General features: G+C 59.3%; 2 protein-coding genes across 5 annotated transcripts; one reads left to right on the top strand and one right to left on the bottom strand.

Moving 5' to 3' along the window:
- Positions 1-5,046: 5,046 nt before the first annotated feature.
- POLD2 (DNA polymerase delta 2, accessory subunit) lies at positions 5,047-12,802 on the top strand. Of its 4 annotated transcripts, none has more exons than XM_042962778.1 (11): positions 5,047-5,180; positions 6,699-6,971; positions 9,552-9,673; positions 9,850-9,973; positions 10,254-10,368; positions 10,526-10,724; positions 10,930-11,010; positions 11,173-11,330; positions 11,550-11,677; positions 12,104-12,205; positions 12,562-12,802. In XM_042962778.1, exons 2-11 carry the CDS (start codon positions 6,752-6,754, stop codon positions 12,720-12,722), a joined length of 1,410 nt encoding a protein of 469 aa, XP_042818712.1. In that variant the 5' UTR covers positions 5,047-5,180; positions 6,699-6,751; the 3' UTR covers positions 12,723-12,802. The 4 variants fall into 4 exon arrangements, with proteins under 4 accessions (XP_042818712.1, XP_042818708.1, XP_042818698.1 ...); XM_042962774.1 differs by lacking the exon at positions 5,047-5,180 and adding an exon at positions 5,568-5,597; XM_042962764.1 differs by lacking the exon at positions 5,047-5,180 and adding an exon at positions 5,613-5,723.
- Positions 12,803-12,875: 73 nt separating this feature from the next.
- AEBP1 (AE binding protein 1) lies at positions 12,876-22,581 on the bottom strand. Its single transcript, XM_042962758.1, has 21 exons — positions 22,193-22,581; positions 20,243-20,587; positions 19,674-19,733; positions 19,476-19,547; positions 19,178-19,312; positions 19,012-19,089; positions 18,310-18,387; positions 17,974-18,057; positions 17,811-17,864; positions 17,048-17,157; positions 16,829-16,968; positions 16,513-16,597; positions 16,271-16,415; positions 16,082-16,167; positions 15,677-15,800; positions 15,238-15,434; positions 14,937-15,116; positions 14,416-14,767; positions 14,193-14,332; positions 13,959-14,058; positions 12,876-13,742 (listed from the first exon to the last, which is right to left on the bottom strand). Exons 1-21 carry the CDS (start codon positions 22,443-22,445, stop codon positions 13,102-13,104), a joined length of 3,459 nt encoding a protein of 1,152 aa, XP_042818692.1. The 5' UTR covers positions 22,446-22,581; the 3' UTR covers positions 12,876-13,101.
- Positions 22,582-22,950: the final 369 nt, after the last annotated feature.

The following is a 22,950-nucleotide window of genomic DNA, read 5'->3' as shown; positions in this document are numbered from 1 at the left end:
AAATCTTAAAAGCAGCAAGAGAGACAGAAGTGATTCATCACATGCAAGGGTGTCCTCAAAAAGAATGTCAGCAGATTTCTCATCAGAAACCTTGGAGGCCAGAAGGCAGTAGGTTCATAGATTCATGCACTAAAAGAAAAAAAAAAAAAACCTGTCAGTTGAGAATCTTATATCTGGAAAACTGTCCTTCACAAATGAGGGGGAAATGAAGAAATTCCCAGATAAGCAAAAGCTGAGAGAGTTCATCACACGAGACCTGTCCTACAGGAGACACTCAAGGAAGTCCTGCAGGCAGAGATGAAAAGACTCTAGGCAGTAACTCAAAGCCAAATGAAGAAGTAAATTTCCGGTAAAGATAAATACATGGACAATTATAAAAGCTAGTGTGAAATAACAAGATGTACATGTCAGGTTCTGCTTCTGTCTGCTGATACAGAGCTCCTAGAACTCTTGTAATTTCCTAAGTAATGAGAGCACTGGGCACATCTTTTTTTTTAATATTCAGTCTCTGGTGCCAGTTCCTGACACAGAGCTCTTAAATCTCATGGGATTTCCTGGGTGAAAGGAATGTCTTTTGCTCTAATGGGTGATTCTGAGTGGGCTCCTGGATGGCTTTAGGAGGGCTGCTCACCAGAAACATGAAGCCACGACTAAGAGCTTGGAGTGCTCAGCCTTGCCCCGCAAATCCTCTGGGAAGCAGAGAGGGGCTGGACAGTGAGCCAATGACTGATCTTGACGACATGATAAAGTCCCTACAGTACAGGGTTCCCAGAGCTCCAGGGAACATCCATGTTCCGGGAAGGTGACACAGTCCGGCTTCACAGAGGCAGGGGCTCTTATGCTCACGATCCCTTCTGACATCACTCTGTATATCCCTTCATTTGGCTCTTCATCAGTCTCCCTTGCCATATCCTTTTATATAATAAAATGGTAAATATAAGTGTTTCCCTGGGGTCTATGAGCCATTATAGCAAATTATTCAACCCAAAGTTCAGGGTTGTGAGAAGCCTGATTTATAACCCACTGGTCAGAAGTGTAAGTTACACCTTGAACTTGAGATTGGCATCTGAAGTGGGGACAGTCTTGTGGGTGTGAGCCCTTACTTGTGGGATCTGACAGTAACTCCAGGAAGACGATGTCAGAATTGAAGTGAACTAGAGGAGACTCAGCTGGCATCACAGAGAATTGCTTAACGTGTGGAAAACCCACACATCTTATGTCAGAAGTACTGTGAGTGTGTGCTGAAAGAGAAACCACAGAGGAGCGTGTCTTTCCAACTCAGCTAGTGTTATGGTAATATTGCTTTGTAACTCCATCAAATGGTTCATAAATCCACCAAGTGGGATTTATTTCTGAAATGTAAGAATGGTTAGACATACCACAACGGATCACTGTAACAGACCGCATTAACAGAGATTTTCTTAACTGATGCAGAAAAAGTACTTGACAAAATTTAACATCCTTTCATGATAAGAAAAAAACCCCACTCAACAAACTAAGAATAGAAGGAAAGTACCTTAGGTAATAAAATACAGATACGAAAAACCCACAGCTAAAATCAAACTCAATTATAAACGACTTAAAGCTTTTCCTCTAAAATCAAGAAGAAGGGGTGCCTGAGTGGCTCAGTAGGTTAAGTGTCCGACTTTGGATCAGGTCATGATCTCGCAGTTCATGGGTTTGAGCCCCACGTGGGGCTCCATGCTGCCGGTGCAGAGCCTGCTTGGGATTCTCTCTCCCCCTCTCTCTCTGCCCCTCCCCCACTCAAACTTTCTCTCTCAAATAAACTTAAAAAATAATAAAAAAGATAAAGATAAAAACCATTTACATAGTATCAAAAGAACAAAACACTTAGGAATTAGCATAATCAAGAATGTGACACACTTGTACATTGGACACTAAAATACATTGCTGAAAACAGCCAAGGACATACTCTCTTAGCCTTAGCACCATCTTCTTGGAAACCTCTGCGTCATGAAAGCCAAGTGGAGGAAGAAGCGAATGAGCAGGCTTAAGTGTAAAAGATGAGGCGGGGCACCTGGGTAGCCCCATCAGTTGGGTATCTGACTCTTGATTTCTTCAGCTCAGGTCATGACCTCACGGTTTGTGGGTTAGAGCCCCACATCGGGCTCTGCACTGACAGCATGGAGCCTGCTTGGGATTCTGTGTCTCCCTCTGCTCCTCCCCCATTTGCTCTCTATCTCAAAAATAAACATTAAGGAAGAAAGAAAGAAAGAAAGAAAGAAAGAAAGAAAGAAAGAAAGAAAGAAAGAAAGAAAGAAACATGAGGCAGAGGTCCAAGTAAACCACTAGTTTGTGCACCCACAGAAGCCACAGGAGCAGAAACAAGGAAAGCCAGAGGCCAGGGATGCTGGTACGAATTGTTGGACTGCATGCCTACTTTCTAGAAATTGATTCAATGGCTCTAGAACATCCATCATCATCTGATTGCAATGACACAGCACAAGCCTTGCTCATACCAAAACAGTCCCTTTTAGTCCTTTGCCCTGGACCTGTGACTTTCAGGACTAACTCTGTTTCCACTTGTGGCTGAATGTAACATGTGTACAACAAATCATCTCTTCTGCTGTCTTAGCTGAAGAAAAACAAGACAAACTAAAGACATAACTGGAAAGACATTCCATGTTCATGTATTAGAAGATTTCGTATTGTTAAGGTGTATTACTCAAAGTGATCTACAGATTAAATGCAATCTCTATAAAAACCCCAATGATATTTTTTGCAGAAATGGAAAAACCCTTTCTGAGATCCATATGGAATCTCAAGGGACCCCAAATAGCCAAACAATCCTGAAAAAGAACACAGTGGGAGGACTCACACTCTGATTTCAAAGCCTACAACAAAGCTACAATAATCAAAACAGTGTGGTACTGGCATAAAGACAGACGGATAGACCAGTGAAACAGCCCAGAAATAAACCTTTGCATGCGTGGTCAAATGATTTCTGACAAGGATGCCAAGGCCATTCAATGAGAAAAGGACAGTGTTTTCAACACATGGCATTGGGGAAACTGGATATGTACATGCAAAAAGTGAAGTTGAACCCTTACCTAAAATCATATATAAAAATTAATCCTACACAGATCAAATACGTAAGCCTAAGAGCTACAACTATAAAACTCTTAGAAGAAACCATAGGGGGAAAGCTTCATGACACTGGATTTGGCAATGACTTCTTGGCTATGACACCAAAGGCACAGGTGATGAAAAAAATAACAGAGTGCATACACTCAGTGTCACTAATCATTAGGGAAATGCAAATAAAAACTACACTGAGACGCAACCTCACACCGATTAGGATGGCTACCATCAAAAAACCAGAGGGGCATCTGTGTGGCTCAGCTGGTTAGGCGTCCAACTTCAGCTCAGGTCATGAATTCGCAGTTCATGGCTTCAAGCCCCGCATTGGGCTCTGTGCTGACAGCTCAGAGCCTGGAGCCTGCTTCCAATTCTGTGTCTCCCTCTCTCTCTGCCTCTAAAAAAGGCTCGTGCTCTGTCTCTGTCTCTAAAAAAAGATAAACATTTAAAAATTTTTAAAAAAAGGAGTTCGCGTTAAAAAACCAGAAAAGAACAAGTGTTGGCCAGGATGTGGAGAAACTGAAAAACCTTGTGTACTGTAGGTGGGAATGCACAGTGGTGCAACAGCTGTGGAAAACTGTGTGTGTGTGTAGGGGGAGGTCCTCAAAAAACTAAACATGGAAGGGGCACCTGGGTGGTTCAGTTGGTTAAGCGACCGACTTCAGCTCAGGTCATGATCTCACAGCTTGTGAGTTTGGGCCCCGTGTCGGGCTCTGTGCTGACAGCTTGGAGCCTGAAACCTGCTTTAAGATTCTTTGTCTCCCTCTCTCTCTGCCCCTCCCTCACTGATGCTTTGTTTCTCTCTTAAAAAAAAAGAAAATTAAACATGGAATTACCATTTGATCCAGCAATTGCACTTGTAGATAAGCAGCATTATTCATGGTAGTCACAAGATGAAAACGAGCCAAATGTCAATTGACGAACTGAATGGATGCACAAAAGGTGGTTTGTACCCACAAAGTATTATTGGCCCATAAAAAAGAAAGAAATTCTGACACGTTACAATATGGAGGTATCTTAAAGATGTACCCCTTAAATACATGATAAGCCAGATACAAAGAGACAAATACTTATGATTCCACTTGTATGAGGTACCCTAGAAGAGGCTCATTCATAGAGACAGACAGCAAATTGGAATTAATGGAGATGGGGGGGGAGGGAGTGGGGGATTACTGTGTTAAGGGGACAGAGATTCAGTTTGGGATAATGAAACGGATCCAGAGATGGGTGGTGGTGATGGCTGCACAACACTGTGAATATATTTAATGCCCCTGAACTAGACACTTCACAGCGGGTGAAACGGTATTTTTCCAGAATAAAAAACTGCACATAAAAACACGCGAGTGCACATCACAGAAGACCCCTTCCCTGCACCGCAGGCGCAACCACCCAGCCCCGGCTTTCCGGGGACACTCTATCAGGCTCTGAGGGGCCCACTCCCAAAGGCGCAGCTTCTGTCGAGCCTTCCGCTCCCTGAGCCCTTTTATGTATCTACACATTTAAGAATATCTTTGGTTTCACGTCCAAAGAGCCCTAAATGGAGAGAACAAACCGGGGTTCGCTTTCTGTTGCAAAGTAAGAACTTAGCAATTGCCAGCCGTGGTCCAGCTGCTACGTGGCATCGGTGGGCCGCAGGTCTGCGCCCGAGCTCGGGGCAGCAAGGAGCACAATTCTCTAAACGTTTCACGGATGCTGCACAAACACGTCCCCACCGTCGGGAGCCCGCCCCACCCCCCACGACCGACGGCACCGGCCCTGGGCCCCCGCCGCCTTCCCCGGGCTGTGACAGCATGCGATGCAGCAGCAAGTGTGAGGGACCTCCTGCAGCCGGAGCTCTGGGGTGTCACCCGCCCTCACGACCCCCGTTGTCCTGGAGACCGGACCGGCACCGGAAGCGGCGCGCAGGGAATGACGCTCAGTGCGTGCGACCGGCCCCGTGGCTGCGCGTGAGAAGGAGGGAGCGAGCTCCGCGGCCAGGGCGCCCTGGCTCCGGGCATCCGTGCCGTGTAGGGGAGAGCACCCCGCAGCGTGCGCGGCGCCGGGACAGCCGAGGGCGGGTGCAGGATGAAGGAGAGTTCAGTGTACGCTGGGCCACGGCCTGTCCGCTTCCCTAACACTAACCCTAGCCCGAAGCGCTCCTCCTCTGTTCCGGACCGCAATCCCCAGCTCTGCTCTCCGCCCGCGGACCTCAGGCACAGGCCTCGAGACACGCGAACGCTCGGGTCTGGCAGCACCCATGGCCCGCGTAGTCCGGGAAACGCGGGGCGCGACCAGAGGCGGGGCGCTCGCGGATTGGCGGGCCCCACGGTGATGGACGGAACGGGCGGGTTGGTGATTGGTAGAGGCGTCAGGGGCGGGGCGCGCGAGCCCAGGGAGGTGGGCGGGCCCCGAGGTGATAGACGGAGCGGGCAGCTTGGTGATTGGCTGGAGGCAGCACGTGGAGAGGGGCGGGGTGGTGCGCGCGGATTGGCGGGAGGTGGCCGGCAGCGCGCGGCTTGGTGAGTGAGGTCCCGCGTCCCCCGGCCCGCGTGGCGGCGGCGGCGGCGGGGCCGGGGTTCCGAGTCCGCGCGTGGCGGAGGCTGGGCGGCTTCTCTCAGGGTCCCTGCTGCATTCGACAAGCTGAGGTTAGAGCGCAGGCCAGGACTCCTTCCAGGGCTGCGGCCCCGCTCAGCTCGTTTGGGCCGGAAGTCAGTCCGATTCCGCCCCGGCCCAGATCCGTGCGGTACAAGCAGGGTACGGGCACCTAGCGGCTGCCCTGAAACCATGCACGAAAAAGGAGGGACCGAAGGCCGTCCCATGTGCACTGTCCGACGGTTTGCACCGGGCTCGTGGTTCAGAGCGCGGCTCGGTGCAGCCCGGGCTGCTGCCGGGAGGCGGGGTCGGGGCTCCGTGCGGTTTGGGCGTCCACGGGAGGCGGGGTCGGGGCTCCGTTCGGTTTGGGCGGCCGCCGGGAGGCGGGGTCGGGGCTCAGTAAACAGTAAAATGGGAGAAATAGAAGTGCCAAGGGACGGTTGCAGTTGGAGAGGGTGAGCGTTAGCAAAGACAGGGAGAGCAGGGTATGGGGAGCCAGCGAGTCTGCACCTGTAGGCAGTGGAGGGAGAAGAGCTGGGGCAGATGTCAGTAGAGACTTGGGGTTTTAGTCACTGAAACGGAGGGCCTTTTGAGCAAAGGAATGACCGATTAATATTTTGTTTTGTTTAAAATAGGCTTATTATTTTATGGTAGACTTATATGATAATGAGACTGCCCTCATGCCCTGAGATGGGGCAGGTGCGGGGGAGCAAGATGGGGGCGGATGGCAGGTAGAATTGGGACGCTGCTAGTTGTCTAGGTGGAGGTGCGAGGCCAGCAGTGGATACCTGGGGCAGGTTTGGAGAGCTCTGGGTGGGAGAAGCATTTCCGAGCTCTCCTTTCTGGATGAGGATTCCAAGGCACACTTTGGTATCCAGCACAGCTGACTTCCAGGTGCCATCCTGAACCATGTGTGGGGAGAGCCGCAGCTCTCCCCTCCTCTCCTAGTGCCCATGGGTGCAATGGAGACACACCAGGAAAGCCATGGAGTGGGCAGGGGTTGCAGGGACACGTCTGTGTGTTCACAGTGACTGCCTCCTCCTTGGCGTGAGCACCAGGTCTGGACGCATCCAGCGCGGCCATGTTCTCTGAGCAGGCTGCCCAGAGGGCCCATACTCTGCTCTCCCCGCCGTCAGCCAGCAATGCCACCTTCGCCCGCGTGCCTGTGTCCACATACACCAACTCCTCGCAGCCCTTCCGGCTGGGGGAGCGCAGCTTCAGCCGGCAGTATGCCCACATTTATGCCACCCGCCTCATCCAAATGAGGCCCTTCCTGGTGAGCCGGGCCAAACAGCACTGGGGTAAGTGATGAATTCGGGGAAGTGCTTCCTCCCCACCAGCCCAGAGGGTCCCTGGAGTTTTCAGAAATGTCTTATGAGGGACCTGGTAGAGCTGGAACCTTCTTCAGTTTATCCCACTTCTCAGTTATCTTGGGAGTGTAAACCTCTTTGTGCCTCAGTTTCTTCTTCAGGTAGTCAGGAGGATTAGCTTAGGAATTGCTAGGTTTAGAGTGAGGTTTAGTTCCAAGGCTGGGTGAGATGGGGCTGAGCTCTGGTGTAGCTGTGATGATTTCACTGGTGTAAGCGTACGTTTTTCCTTTTCTTGAGCTCAGATTGTGTGTCCATGCTGTGGCTAGCAAGGGGCTCAGTGTGGCAGGCCAGCCACCAGGCACTGGGAGCCAGGGTGTCCGTGAAGACACCCACCGCCTCTCTAGGGGGCTTCCTGTGTGCTCGCTGATGTCTGTCTGTCTGCTTCTCCTCTGCACCTTCCGTGTTGGTTGGGCATGAGTCTCCTGGCCCTGGGGCTCTCCTGTCTTTCCTAATCAAAGGGCCTGGGCAAGGCACATCTTTTCTTTTTCCCCACTTCTTCTGTGTTCTCTCCTGCAGGACCCCCACCTTTGACTTTTGCTGCCTCACTCCATTCTTCTGTTTATAAGAGTGGCTTTCCATATAGTTTTCAACTCCTCTGTTACGTTTTTAAACTGGAATGTTCATAGGTGGGACTGTCTTACTCATTTTCCTTGCCCCCAGCACTGGACTCGGTGGTCCCAGCTCTGGCTGCACACTGGAAGCAGCAGGAAGGCTGTGGGGGACAGAGGCACCTGTCCCGTCCCACCCCACTGAGCCGACGGCATCGCCTCTGGTTTCATTATAGGCACGAGAACTAGACCATCACACCTGCCAAGGATGTTTTCTGTTGTCTCTGTTGCAGGCACGAGTGCTGTCACCTTTCCTCTCTTCACATGATGAGGGGCTCCTTCCTCTGGCTCCCAGTGGCCTTTTCCTCGCTTCCCTTGCAGCTTCCTCCATTCTCCTCGGTTTCTGTGTCACTGCTATCATTCTGGTACCACACCTGTCTTGCAGTCACCATTCCTGCTAACAAAGCTGCCCAGTGACAGAAAACAGCTGTCTTACTCTGCCCACAGATGGGTCAGTAGTTCAGACAGCGGCCATGGTGAATGGGGCCTTGCCTGGGGTTGAAGCTGGCTTCTCCCAGAATGTGTCCCTGCGCGTGGATTCCGCGTGTCGCCAGGCTTTCCGACCAGACTTCAGCCTGTCCCGGGACTTGTCTGTCTCTCTTGAGTTTCCTGACCACGCTGAACCCCTTCTCAGTGTTGGCATCGCCTCTGCCTGGCACGCTCTTTCCCCATCTTTCCTCGTGACCTCAGCTTACTGTCCTGTGCTTCGAGAGGCCACAGCAGCCCTCAGGTCTTTCTTGTTCCCTTTGCCTTGGCTCCCGCTGGTTTGGAAGCTTGCGGAGGGTGAGGACAGGCCTTGGTGTTCACTCTTGGTGCTGGTGCCTGGCCCAATGCCCACATGCTGTCCAGCTGGACAGCTGTCCTGCCCTCGACACAGGGCTGTGTGGCTCTACCAGGTGCTCAGCTGCGCACGTTGGACCCCAGCTGTGTACCCTTGGACGTGTCACTCAATCTCCCTGTGCCTCCGTTTCCTCAGCTGTGTGTTGGGGCAGTAACATCTACTCCGGCGTGTTGTCAGCGTGGAGAAGTTCCACTCGCTGCTCGGCACGGCCCCCCCCAGGGCTGAGTGAGGGCCCCGCAGACAGGCTTTGGGGGTACGTTTCCATGCCATTTCTGTCTGGTGCTGGTGCTCTCCTCTTGTTTTGAACTACCCACCTCCACTCCCTGGGATGTAGATCTGTGGAATGTTCTTGGTTACTCCAGGGCAGAAGGGGCTCAGGAAGAGGTTGGTCCAGCATACACAGGACCCCATCTGGTCCGGACACCACTTCCCCAGGCTCAGGGTCTCTCCTGACAAACCCACAGGCCTCCTGGGACTTGCATTCCCTCTCTCCTGCCCGCGAGTCTGGCCGACTGTGCCTCTCTGATGTTTTTAGGGCAGGGCTGCGCAGAGAGTTGGCATGCTTCCTCCTCAGAGCCAGTGTCACAGTTAGGTATAAATGATGTAAGACTGTTGGTTCCCTATTGCATTTTGCTGCAGCAGATGACAAAGCCACAAACTGAGCAGCTTAGGACAACAGAAATGTGATCTCAGTTCTGGAGGCCAGGAGTGTGACATCAGGTGTTGGCAGGGTCACGCCCTCCAGAGGCTCTTAGGGAGGACCCTTCCTTGCCTCTTCCAGTCCCTCATGGCTGCCTGGGCCTCCCAGTCTCTGCCTCCGTCTTCATGGTGCCTCCTTGGCACGTCTGCCTTTCTTATAAGGACACGGGATCCAGGGACCTAACCATATCCCGGATCCTTCTGTCCCGGGACCGAGTCTACTAGTTTTGGGGGTCCTTGCCCCCGAAGGTCTCTTATCCAGAGCCCAGGCCCGTGGGCTGCACGGCTCCGTGAGGCCTGTTGCAGTGCCCCAGGGTGGGCTGGGAGGGCTGCGTGGTCCGAGCTCATGCCCGTCACACTCAGGTGCTGGAGTCCAAATAAAGAAGCTGTGTGAGCTACAGCCCAGGGAGAAGTGCTGTGTGGTGGGGACCCTGTTCAAGGCCATGCCGCTCCAGCCATCCATCCTGCGGGAGATCAGCGAAGAGGTGAGCCAGCTGGCTGATGCATGCCTCCCCTGGGACACGTCCTGTGGGCGCCCGTGGGACCTCCTGCCATGGTCCCAGGGAATCGGGGGTCGGGGTCTCCGTGCCATCTCACTTGTGGGGCGCAGGAGCCTTGGTGGCCTCCAGCCCCAAAACTACCTCCCGTCTCCGAATTCCAGCACAACCTGCTCCCCCAGCCCCCACGGAGCAAATACATCCATCCGGACGACGAGCTGGTCTTGGAAGATGAACTGCAGCGCATCAAACTGGAAGGCACCATTGATGTGTGCAAGCTGGTCACAGGTAGGGGCGGGAGGGGTGGCCTGTGCACACAGGTGCTGGCGCGTTCCTGCCTCCCTGGAGCGCTGGGTTCAGGGTCAGACAGTGGGTGAGGCCTGAGGGGGGCGCCAGTGTTCCTGCCTCCACCCAGAGGCTGTGACCCTGGGACGCACACTCGGTCCCAAGTCCTAGGTGATCATTTGCCAGCGCGGCACAGGAGAACTGGCCAGTTTTGCATTGTGAGTGACTGGAAGGAAGCGGTTCTTGGGCTTCCCTCCTGGAGGCTGACAGCACTGCTCTGCAGGGACGGTCCTGGCCGTGCTCGGCTCCGTGAGAGACACTGGGAAGTTTCTGGTGGAGGACCACTGCTTTGCAGAGCTTGCTCCTCAGGAGCCCGCACCCTGCCTTGACACAGACAGGTGAGGAGCAGGTGCACAGGGGCCCGGCCGGTGGTCCCGGGAAATCACAGGTGCCGGGCTGCATGTCCCCCGCTCACCGGTGATGGCGGCCAGGGTGGGTGCAGAGTGGGGACACCTGCCATCTGGGCACCCACGAGGACCCCAACTTCTCCCGCAGGTTTGTGCTGCTGGTGTCTGGCCTGGGCCTGGGTGGAGGTGGGGGCGAGAGCCTGCTGGGCACCCAGCTGCTGGTGGATGTGGTGACCGGGCAGCTGGGGGACGAGGGGGAGCAGTGCAGTGCCGCGCACGTGTCCCGGGTCATCCTGGCTGGGAACCTCCTGAGCCACAACACCCAGAGCAGAGACTCCATCAACAAGGTACAGTGCCTGCCTGCCTGCATTCAAGCTCCTCCTTCCCCCGGGAGAGTTGGGGTCCAGGGCCTTACATGTCTGGTGGGACGTGCCCTGTGGTGATGCCAGGACCTCTGCTCAGGCCCCACTCTGAGGCCATGGGAGCCCGTGGTGCAGACCCTAACCACACCCGGCAGCAGGGGCCTCACAGCCTATTGACTTGTATCCCCAGGCCAAGTACTTAACCAAGAAAACCCAGGCAGCCAGCGTGGAGGCCGTCAAGATGCTGGATGAGATCCTCCTGCAACTGAGTGTGAGTGAGCTGGGGGCCAGCTGGGTGATGACATTGGGGTCTCTGAGGCTGCAGCTGGGCACCGGAAGGCGGGCCGGGGGAGGGGTGGGTGAGATCTGGAGGGGCCACATATGGAGGGCGCCGGGCCTTACAAAGCTCCCCTGACCCTCCCTATGCCTTCAGGCCTCGGTACCCGTGGATGTGATGCCGGGAGAATTTGACCCAACCAACTACACACTCCCCCAGCAGCCCCTGCACCCCTGCATGTTCCCGCTGGCCACTGCCTACTCCACCCTCCAGCTGGTCACCAACCCCTACCAGGCCACCATTGATGGAGTCAGGTAGCCACTTGCGGCCACACCCCGGCTGAGCACTGGCCTCTTGCCTCGGTGGCACTGGGAGGGGAGGGTTGGGTCCAGGGCTGCAGTGGGCCGGGACCTAGTGTCTTTGTCAAAGTTGGCCTGGGACAGCAGCCATGAGAATGCAGGGGGAGCTCTGGGCCCTGTGGGGGTACAGCTGCTGGCCCCCAGGGTGGGGATCAGCTGAGCCTTGCCTTGCAGATTCCTAGGGACATCGGGACAGAATGTGAGCGACATTTTCCGGTACAGCAGCATGGAGGACCACCTGGAGATACTGGAGTGGACGCTGCGTATCCGTCACATCAGCCCCACGGCTCCTGACACGCTAGGTAATGGGGTCAAGGGCCAAGAGGGTCCCAATGGGGGGCCCTGTGTTCTTAGAGGGTGGGCATCATTTGTACCCAGCAATCCTGCCTTGACCTATCTAAGGAAAAGTCCAGATGCTTGGCCCTTGTTCCGGAAGGTACTCTGGAGCTTTCCCTCAGGGCTGAAGGCCACTGGGAGCATATCAGGAGTTTGGGCTGGTCAGAGCCTCGCACGCTGCCACAGGGCCGCCCAGGAGGGCAAAGGTGTCAGGCACGTTCACCTGTCCCCAGGCTCATGTGGCAATGTCTGGACCCTAGCAGGCAGGGCTGCTACCAGCATAGCCTGAGTGTGTGTGAGCGGGTGGGCTGTGGTGCTCGGTGAGGAGGACCCCACCCTGGCCGTGTGTGGTGCCGAGCCCAGAAGCCGCAACCACTGTGGGCCTTCCCCAGGTTGCTACCCCTTCTACAAGACAGACCCATTCATCTTTCCCGAGTGTCCTCATGTCTACTTTTGTGGGAACACCCCCAGCTTTGGCTCTAAAATCTTCCGAGGTAAGTCCTTCTGGGGGCCTCAGGCCTGGGCTGTCATGAGAGGGCAGGGCTCGCAGAAAAGGCCGCACTGGAGTCCCCAGGCCCCGTGGGGTTAGGCAGCCTGCCCGGTGGCCCGCTGGCTGAGTGGGGGCTGAAACGGCCCACACGTGTGCAGTGGTGTTCACGCTCACCCCGGTCAGCATGGCTTTAGCCTCTGACTGTCCTGCTGTCTTGGGCCCTTGCATCTGGCCAGAAGGAACTTCTGTGGCCAGCACTCCCATGGTGCTGATGGGGAACTCCTATTTGCTTCTGGTGACTTCCCTTGGAGGCCAGGCCCACCCAGAACCTGAGGGGGCGCCTGTGTGGCTTCTCTGCAGGCCCAGAGGACCAGAGGGTGCTGCTGGTGGCTGTCCCTGACTTCAGCAGCACGCAGACCGCCTGTCTCGTGAATCTGCGCAGCCTGGCCTGCCAGCCCATCAGCTTCTCAGGCTTCGGAGCTGAGGAGGAGGACCTGGGGGGCCTGGGTCTGGACCCCTGACTCACAGAGACCCCGGCCACCCTCTCCCCACAGTGTTGGCACCACAGCAGGGGGTGCTTTGTAATAAAAGCCTGACCTTGTGCTGGCGTTGAGCTCCTGCAGACCTGGCCCCTGGCCAACATACCCCCCTCCTCCCCTCCCCAGCAACACGTGTGCTGTGAGCTTGCTTTATTGGTGTGGTCGGGCAGGTGGCTGACAAGTGTGCCCCACCCCCCGCCCCGCCGTGCCTGTTGTGTCTGAGGCTGGCAGGCCGGGCAGGAGCACCTCCCAGACCCGGGCTCTGAGATCTCGCGCCCGACTGGGCCCCCTCCTGGCCAAGCCCACGCCGATGGCTGGGGCTCCTGTGGCGGCGAGGGCTTGGATGTGGGCCGACCTGTGCTCAGAAGTCCCCAAAGTTCACTGTGTAGGTCTCGGCTGTGGTGAATGGGAAATCTGGACCCATGACTGTCTCCTCCTCCTCCTCCAACTCGTCCACTTCCATCTCCTCCTCCTCCTGGGGCCCCAGCTCTGTCCCAAACTCCGTCACCACCTCCGTGTAGGTCTCCGTCTCCGTTTCCGACTCCTCCCAGCCCGCTGTGGTGGTCTCGGGTGGAAAGTGCCAGGGCCCCGGGCTGGAGCTGGGGGCAGGTGAAGGGCTGAAGGTGGGGGAGGGGGTGGGGGGCAGCGTGGTGACTGGTGTCGGCGCCGCGAGGGTGGTGGGGCCCGCGGTGGCGTTGAGGCGCCGGAGCCGCATCTGTTCGCGCATGCGCAGCCGGTACTGCAAGCGGCGGCGCTGCAGACGCCGCTGCTGGGGTGTCATGGGGCGCGACGGATCAATGTGCGGGATGGGCCGGTTCCCGTTCATGGCCATGATCTCCCGGATGCGCTTCCAGTTGGAGCGGGCCAGGATGAAGTTGCACTGGGTGGCCCCAATATCATAGTCCACGTTGCAGGTCTTGGCGCTCGGGGTGTAGCCCTCCGCGTGAGCCGTCACACGGTACTCACCCGGATTCAGGATGCGCCAGTAATCGCCACCGCCCGCTGCACAGGGAGGACGGGTTCTGCTGCCCTGGACTCTCCCGTACCCCCAGCCTCCAGCCCTCCTCTCTGAGATGCCCCCCCCCCCCAAACTCCTGGCCCTCCCTGTGCCCAGGGTAGACCCTCCGGTGGGGACGCGGGGGATCAGGGCTCTGCCGGGCGTTGCCTCGCCACTACCACATGGATCTGCTTGCCCGTACCCGCATGCAGACAAGGTACCTGTCTTCACACCGTGGTTGATGCCACTCACGGAGATGGTGGCATTGGCGATGGGGATGCCCTGCTCGTCCGTCACAACCCCCTTAATGCCACGGTGAACCTGCAGGAGGAGGCAAGCGTGGACATGCATGCCAAGGCCCCACACATTTCAGCGGCTCCCCTGTCCCGTCCCTGCCCCTCTGGACAGGGCTCCCCCGCGACCCCCACCCAGCCCACATGCTGCCGCGCCCCCACCTGCTCCATGAAGGTGAGCAGGGCCTCTTTGTTGTTCTCCCACTCCCGGGGCAGCTCACTCTCGTGAGGGAACTTGTCACAGCCCAGGTAGATGGAGAGCTCCAGGCAGTTGGTGTGCAGGTAGCTGAAGTCATTGATAGCTGCGCCAGGGGCAGACATGGAACCGCAGTCAGCCCCGCGCCCTGCCACGTCCCCCGCCTCTGCCCCTCCCAGGCTAACTTACTCCCAGACCGGGGGTTCCACTTGGCCCCGTTGACGATGCCCATGCCACTGGTGTAGTCCTGTGCCTGACAGCCTCCCCGGTAGGGCTCGGTCATGGTGAGATGGGCAGAGGCATAGGAGATGGCCAGCCAGCGGAAGATGGCGTGGTCTGGGGTCTCCTGGGCCTCAGACACCTCATCCTCATCTTCTCCCCGGGCGGCTGCCATGGCCGCGGCCAGCAGCTGCTCTTGAGTGGGTGTTCGGGCCATGTCGTAGGGGTAGGACACAAGCCGCTCCCCGCCGTTCAAGTTCGCCCCCAGCACGAAGGGGTTCTTCTCCATCCACGCAATGATGGCCCGGACCTCTGTGGACACCTGGGGGTGGCCAGGGCGTGCATCTGAGCTGTAGCCTCTATTACCCTCCCTGCCAGTACTCATGCCCCCTCTGTCCCCCCAGGCTTGTGCTGGCTCGGTCACCCACCAGCCCACCCCTCAAGTCCACAGCTCAGGACCCCAGGGTCCGGGCTGCTCCCCCAGGCCTTACCGTGGCGTCTGGGGAGAGGTAGCGTTCAGGAATGGGCAGGTTATTGTTGGGGACCCGGTAGGGGACCCATTTCCTCTCCTCTGCTCCCCAGAGCACAGAGTTGAGATCTGGGAAGTCTTCGTAGATGTCAAAGCCCTCCTCAGTCCACAGCCCCATCGCCCAGTTCCCAAACTCAGAGCCCTGGAGGAACCGGTGGGTGTGGTGTCATCCGGCCCCGCCCAGCTCTCCCACCCCGCCCCGCCCCGCTGCCCCACCCGCCCACACAGCTTCTGGCCCCCACCGCCCCGCCCCACCCACCTACCATCTGTGCTGCCACCTCGTAGCCATCAGGGTTCAGTGAGGGCACCAGGTGGATGCGTGTGTCCTGCACCAGACTGCGCACGCGGGGATTCCCGTCTCGGTACTCGCGGCAGAGGTACTGCATGAGGAGCAGCAGCAGCTCGCGGCCCAGCACCTCGTTGCCATGGATCCCGGCCGTGTATCGGAACTCGGGCTCCCCTGCAAGGGCAGGAGCCTCAGCAACCACCGGGCCTCCTGACGCCCCGGGGAATCTGAGGAAGGACCCAGACTGGCTCACTCCCAGTAGGATGGGGGCAGATGATGCTTGTTGGCCCTGGCAAGGCACACTGGGACCCCAGAGAGGCTCCAAAGACAGGCAGAGGCCCAGCTGCAGTGCCAGAGCCTCGCCTCGAATCCCTGCCAGGGAGGGCCAGGCCTCCAGGGGTCCACAGGGCCCTCACCCAGCTCGTGATCCCCAGGGTTGTCCGAGATCTCCATGGCATAGATCTTGAGCCCGCGTGAGCTCTTCCCCAAGCTGTATGTGCGGGTGATAGTGGGGCACTCCTCGTTCACCACCTTCATCAGCTGGGCTCGGGAGAGAACACGGAGTTACGAAGCCCCCCACCCACCTCCCGTGGAAGCGGTCCAGGCTGTGGGAGGGCCAGGCCTCTCCACCATCCTGGTCTGCACGGTGGGGAAAGCCTCTGTGGTAGGAGTGGCCCCTGAAGGCAACCCCAGCCCCTCTCTGGTCCTAGTGCCAGAGGGAGGGGCCCCCAGCTGAGCACCGGCTGGCGGCCCTCTCAGGGGGGCGTGTCTGGGATGGGAGCACTGGACACAAGCTCTGAGCCAGGGAACAAGCACCCCACCTGCCGCATGTCCTTGTAGCTGTGGTGCCGGAAGTCCAGGTTGTCAGTGGTCACGACCTCATTCTGTGTATAGTAGCTGTGGACAGCTGTGGGGGAGGTGGGGGGGACAGGCAGGGTCCTGAGCTGTGCCAGCCAGCCCCCAGGTGGCCCCAGCCGCCCCTCTGAGCCCTGCCGGCCCCCTGCACTCACGGGACATAGGACACCCCAGCACCTCCAGGCGCATGCACAGGCTGCCATTCCAGGTGAGTGGGTAGACGCGGATGAAGCGGGCCACCACCGGCTCTGGGAGCTCGCTCAGCACAGGTGTGTCCTTGTCCACGTTCCCATGGAAGGTCTGGGGAGAGGCTGACCTCAGAGTAGCCCCCCACCCCTGCCAAGAGCCCACCCTCAGCCCAGATGGTGGGCGCAGAGCTGACAGCTTGGGTGCGCACCATTTCTTCATAGCCGTTGGTGTACATCGTCCACGTCTGGCTGTCGTTGCTGAAGCCCACGAAGAAGGACGTCACAAAGTCGTCACTGGGGAGCAGATGGCGGTCAGAGCAAGGCTGCCTTCCCTGCCCCAGGTCCCGGGCACTCAGGAGCCGAAGCCCCTTCTTCCGGACCTGAGAACTTAAGAGCTAGCAGGACTGTATGGTGCTTGAGCTGGCCCTGGGAGTGGCTCCCCTGCCCACTACGTGCCACGGAGGGGTGATTGGGGACAGGGCCCCTAAATGGCCCCCTGGAATGTCCCATCCACCCCTCACGTACTGGATGCTGGAGTCACGGCCCTGGGTGATGACACCTGTGAACTTGGTGGTCCTTCTGGTGTCCACCTCGATCCACTGGGTCTGAGCGTCATCCTCAGCACACCACGCCCCGTCATAGTAATCGTCCTCGGTGGCACCGGCCTGTTGGGGGCAGTGGGGAGAATGAGCGGTTGCAAGAGCCCCGCGCCCAGCCGCAAGATGGGCCCATCCCAACACCCACCTGAATGTTGAGCCGGCCGCGCTGGGCCCCCAGGCCGTGGCGCAGCATGGAGGAGGCCCGGATCTGGTTGTCCTCAATGCGGTGGGACTCCATCCCGATGGGGGGACACTCTGGGGACATAGCACCCGAAGAATGGTGGCCCACTGGCTTGGTCACTCCCTCCACCAAACCCAGAACAAGGAGCCCAGAGCCCACCCCCCCTTACATCAGGAGACGCCAGTCAGGGCGGCTCCACCTCAACATGTGCTTCCCCTGCTGGGACTCGGCTTCCTCATCTGGAGCGTGGGCAGATGATGCCAGCTCCAAAGGGCCATGGGCTCACATGAAACCACAGGCAACAGCCACCCCAGAGCTCAGCCACTCACAGGCATCATCCATATCAGGACCTTGTGGTGTGAGTTCTGTCCCCTAGGCTTCATCCCAGGGCAGAGACACTCCAGCACCTCTCCCTCCCTTCTGGGCCCCAAGAATTTAAGAGCAAGAAAGAGTTCTGGAGACCTGAAGCACCATCAGGAAATCCAGGTTTGCGACCCACATGTGGCTTTGGGTCTTTTGCCCCCACCTCCTTTACCCTGCTGCCGCTGTGGGGACCCCAGCCCCCATACCCACCTCTCAGCACCCTCACACAGCCCCAGCCACCCCACATACCCTCCAGTTCACACACCCATCTGCAGCCCCCTCCACACCCCAGCCCCCAACCCCCAACCCCCACTCATTCCCCAGCCCCCCACATCCATCTGCAGCCTCCGGGCCCCTCACTCACTGACTCTTTCTGTTGGAGCCCACTCTTCCTCCAGCTCCTCACCCTTCCGGGGTCCTGGAGGCAACAAAGGGAGGAAGTGGGGCAGAGGATCCTGGAGCCTCAGGAATCCACTTGCTCTCCCACAGGGATCCCAGCTGTATGGGTCCAGCCCCCGGGCACACACCTTTGTGGTCCTTGCCCTTCTCCATGGCCCATTTGTCATCTGTCTCCTCCTCCTTGGGGCCACCTCCCTCCTTTTTGGGTTTCTCTGAATGGTGGAAGGTGGAAGAAGCCTGTCATCTTAGCCCCGGGCTTCAGGGGGCATGGATGTGGGGGTGAGGGCAGGGGGCTGGGGTCAGACCTGCACTGGGGGCAGGGAGCTGGGGTGGGGGGCAGGCCTGCACCGGGGGCAGGGGGCTGGGGTGGGGGGCAGGCCTGCACCGGGGGCAGGGGGCAGGCGTGGGGGGCAGGCCTGCACTGGGCGTTGGGCTGGCGGTGGGAACAGCTTGTTTCCACTCACTCAGCTTCTCTTTCTCTTCATCTGTGTCCAGCTCAGTGTCGGGTTTCCTGGGTCTGGGAGGCCCGAAGTAATAGTCCACTGTGGGGAGGGAGAGCCTTGCTGAGGTGGCCCAGATGCTGCCCCAGGGCCCCCACTGTGAGCCAGAGACTGGACAGGATGGAGGGCGAGGTGAGGAAGTGGGATCGGGGTGGGCCTTTAGACAGAGATGAGGAGGGAGGGGCTCCTGAGGGGAGGCCAGCTAGTCACAGACAGAATGGGCAAGACCCTGGGAAGTCACCAGCCTGGCCTGGGAGGGCCTGGCCTGGGGAAAGGCAGGCCAGGCTGGGCAGGGGGTGGGACACACGCAGGACGGGCCTCAAGTAACACCTGACACCTGTGGCCAGGAGGGGGCAGACTTGAGTGAGAGCTGAGCTGGGGCCAAGAGATTGTTGGGGACCCTGGGGGCAGGTCAAGGGTGGGGACAGACTCAGGCCCCCATAGAAGGGGATGCAGGAGGGAGAGAAAGGTGCTGGCCTCAGCCCACAGGATAGGAGCACAGGACAGAGAGGGAAACCCCGGGGGGCCTGGAGGCACCAGCCCAAGGGAGGAGAGCAGACTGGGCTGCGAGCCCAAGTGGGCATGGAGGGGAGGGGTGGCAGGGCATTGGGGATGCATCTCCCACTGAGCTACTGGAACCAGGGGTGTGGCAGGCAGGGCACTCACTGTCGTCATAGTGGGGGATCACGTAACCATCCCCATAGTCAGGAGGCAGCGGGGGCGGCAGAGGCTTCAGAGGAGGCTCTGTGGAGGTGGGAGGCAGGGGTGGGTCCGGAGCCCTCTCCCTCTGTGCCTGGCACCCTTCCCTCCCCCCCAGCTGCCCCCATCCTACCGATCCTCTCCGTGGGGGCCTCGAGCCCCGGCCCAGCTGGCTCAGCCTTCTCCTCAGGGCGCTCAGGCCAGAGCCGCTCGGGCCTCCTCCTGCTTGGGGGTGGCCGGGGCTGCTTCTGGCGCCGGATGTACTCAACTGAGGGGGAGGGTGGGCTCTGAGCCAGTCCAACTCCTCCCCCCCCACCGCCCCAGACAGCAGTGGGGCCGGGAGGGCAGGGCCCCAGGTGAACCGACCACCGGTGGTGGGTCCCCAGGCCAGGGGTCACAGTCCAGATGGGGGCAGAGGGGGGCCTACTCACAATCCTCATAGTCCTCCCTCTCTATCTGGTCATTGTAGTCCAATGTGGGCGGCTCAGTCTCCTCCTCCAGCTCTGTGGGAAATGCTCATGGGTGCCTTGTTGAAGACACTCACAGATGCCCCTGCCCGGGCCCATCCTGGAAACCCAGCCGGCCAAGGCAATTGGTTCCCCAGAGCCAAGTGAGTATCTCCCACTCACCAGACTGGCGATCCAAATCCGTTTCTCCCGGACCTGGCCAAGGACTTGGGAGGGCCCCTTCTGCAACAGAAACCCCAGAGGCAGGTGGATGGGAAGCCTGCCCTGAGCCCTCGCTGTGCATGGAGCCAGACCTGGGTCCTGCCGACAGTGCCCGATGCCTGACATGGCTCCCAGGAGGCCTGGGCCGCTCTGGATTTGGCCACCCTGATGGCGCCCCCACAGTCAGAGAGCTGGAGGGCTTTCCAGGAAGCCCAGGCCCTGCTGTCTGGTCTAACAACATGCAGGAGGATGGCTCCGGTGGGGCTCAGGGGACATATACCAGGACAGTAGATGGCAAAGCCCAGCCATGAGGCTGCCAAGCACCCCCTACTGGGCCGGGGTGAGGGGTGACCGCTGCACCGAGGGGGCTCCCACCCAATTGCTACATTCATGACAATGACGAGGCTCCAGAGCCCACCCTGTCCAAGCGGCCCTTGGGATCTGCAGGAAGCCGAGCCCAGGGAACCCCCCCACCTCCCAGTAGCCTGGGAGGTCAAAGCCCCACAACCCCAGGAGGGGCCCGCACACACCTCCCTCCTGGGGCAGCATCTCAGGGCTGGAGCTGGGAGGCAGGGGCAATGGCCACCATGGGGTTTCTTCTGAGGGGATCGGGGTGGGGGGCCTCTTCCCGGCCAAGGGCTTCTTGGTGGCCTTGGGTGGCTTCTCCTTGGGCTTTTTGGTGGCCTTGGGTGGCTTCTCCTTGGGCTTCTTGGTGGCCTTGGGTGGCTTCTCCTTGGGCTTCTTGGTGGCCTTGGGTGGCTTCTCCTTGGGCTTCTTGGGTGGCCTGAGGGGCCCCTCCAGGGGCTGCTTGGCCGACTTGGGGCCTTTGGCTTTTTTCCCTTTCTTCCCTTTGTCTTTGGCCTTTTCCAGAGGTGCTGTCGTAAATGCAGATTGAGGTCAAATCAACGGAGTCCTCACTCTATGCCCCACATGGCTGCCCCAAGGTGCCCACAACCTACGCACATGGCCTCCTTTGGTCCTGGTTCTTGGACTGGGAAACTGAGAGATTAAGTCACTTGGCCTCATGGAGGAGCTGGGATTGGAACCCATGCCTAACGTCTGCAAGTCTCTGCTGCCAACACCGTATCTTGGCCCAGGACACAGGCCCTCACCCTCCCACCTGCCAAACTCAACAGAGGACCCTCATCATCCTCTTCTCCCCCACATGTCCAGTCAGCTGGCCAGGGAGCGTTACACTGTGCCGGGCACGGAAGGGGCAGAGACATGACTCAGCCACCCAGGCCTGGGGGGTGGCCCGGCCTAAAGGGGGAGGAGGTCTTATCCCCGCCAGCTGTCACATGCACTGGAAGACATGGGTCTGGAGCCTCCCTGAAGCTCCCTGCAGGGGCAAGAAAAGCTTCAGAGAAAAGGGCCACTCATGTCCCTTCAAGAAGTAAGGGGTCTGGGGTAGGTAGGGGGTCCTGGGGCCACACAGAGGACGGACGGACTGGCAGGCACTGTAGCTGCTCACCCATCTCAGAGTCTGTGGAGGAAGTGGGAGCAGGGCAGGGGGCTGTCTGTGGGAATCCCCCAGCCCCCCAGTAAATGCTGTGCAGGACTTAATGGGGGACAGTGGCCACAAGGCCTAAACACAGAAACATTTACAAAATGCACACAGTCAGGAGAAACGGGGCCGCCACAGTGGCATCCCAGAGGCCAGGACAGCGAGTCTGGAATGTGAAGTAGAGGTGGGGGGAGGCCATGTCCTAGGACCCGCCCCCCAAGGGGAGGGGAAGGAGCCAGGAAAGATCTAGAAGGAGACCCAGGGGAGGGGCAGCTGACCTCGGGAATGATGGACGGTACCCTCGAGTCTTCTGGGAGAGGGAGATCAACAGGACCCTTGCCCCCCCAAGAAAGCCACCATAAACAGCTGAGATTTATTGACAGTGGATTATGTAAGAGGCCCCTGGGCTGGCCGCCCCAGTAATACACCACCTCGTCTAAGTCACACGGCCACGGAAACCACTCTGCCCGCTGCTCCCGGCTGCCTTGTGGGGAGGGGTCTTCACAGCCCCTCACCTGCCTCTGTGTTCCCGGAAGGGGAGGCCTCCCAAGGAAAGTCTGAGGCTGGGACTCTGGTGGAGGCGCGGGCATGGCCAGGGTGTGCCACAAACAGGCCTGCCTAGGGCATTAGGGCAGTTCACAGGACAGGTCTGGGGAGGGGGCAGCAATGTCCCCAGGGGGCTCAATCCTCGCCCCTCTGGGGGCTGGCAGTGTGAGACCCTGACGACCCAAACCACTGGGCAGCAGAGCTGCGGGAGGTGCCTCCATGCGCAAAGGGCCACAAGCCAGCACTGACCTCTGCCTGGCACCGGGTCCCGCCAGACATCTGGGCTCTCTCCTGCCTTCCAGAGCCCTTGCTCACGCCGGGCAGGCTGGACAGCTGCCAAAGCCCTGCCATTCTCACCTGAGGTGCAGGGCGCCCCAAGGCCCCCCATCACTCTGTGGGCCTCCCCCAGGCGCGCCCCCGGGGGTCTTACCCTCTTTGGCCGCCCCCGGGGGCTCCCCCGGCTTGCCCCCCGACTGGGCTTTTCGGACGCGCGGGGTGGGCTCCGGGGGCGGTGGGGCCTCCATGTCGTCCTCCCGGGTCTCGGCCTCCAGCTCCGACAGGAAGCCCTCGAGGAACTCCTCGATCTCGTCGTCGGTCAGCACCGTCTGCGGGCGCCCCCCGGGGCACAGCGCCAGCAGCGCCAGGAGGCAGCCGAGCAGGGGCGCCCCGCGCACGGCCGCCATGGCCGGGGCTCGCGTGGGGGCCGGGGGCGCGGGGGACTCCGGGGTGGTCGGGGGCCTCCAAGGAACTGCCGGCGGCTGGGAGCTCCGGCCCCGCGTGGCGCGCTCCCGCGCGGACCGCCTCTCCAAAGCTCCAGTGGCGGCCGGGGCGGGGGCGCCGGGGCTTCCGGAGCCGGCTCCCCCCACCCCTGGGGAAGGAGGAGGAGGAGGAGGAGGAGCCGGGCGTGGACTGAGGGGCTGCGGAGGAGGGCCGGGGGGGGGGGGGGGCGGGAGGGGGGGGTTGGCGGCGAGCTGTCCCGGCGCCGCGCGCCTGGCACTTTCCGAAGCGGTAACTGGGGCCGCCTCCGTCAGGGGCCTGAGGCCTGCGCCTAGGAAGGAGGGCCTGGGGTGGGGGTGGGGGGCGGTGGAGGGAGGTCCCGAGGGCGCAGGTCCGAGGGGTCCGATGCCCGCCCCTCACCCCCGCCCTCGCCAGAACCGGCTGGGACCTGGAGGCGAGAAACCGGCACCC

Source organism: Panthera tigris, chromosome A2 (assembly GCF_018350195.1).
Source record: "Panthera tigris isolate Pti1 chromosome A2, P.tigris_Pti1_mat1.1, whole genome shotgun sequence".
NCBI lineage: Eukaryota > Metazoa > Chordata > Mammalia > Carnivora > Felidae > Panthera > Panthera tigris.
The sequence above is the reverse complement of the archived record's forward strand: the minus strand, read 5'-3'. Positions and strand labels throughout refer to the sequence as shown.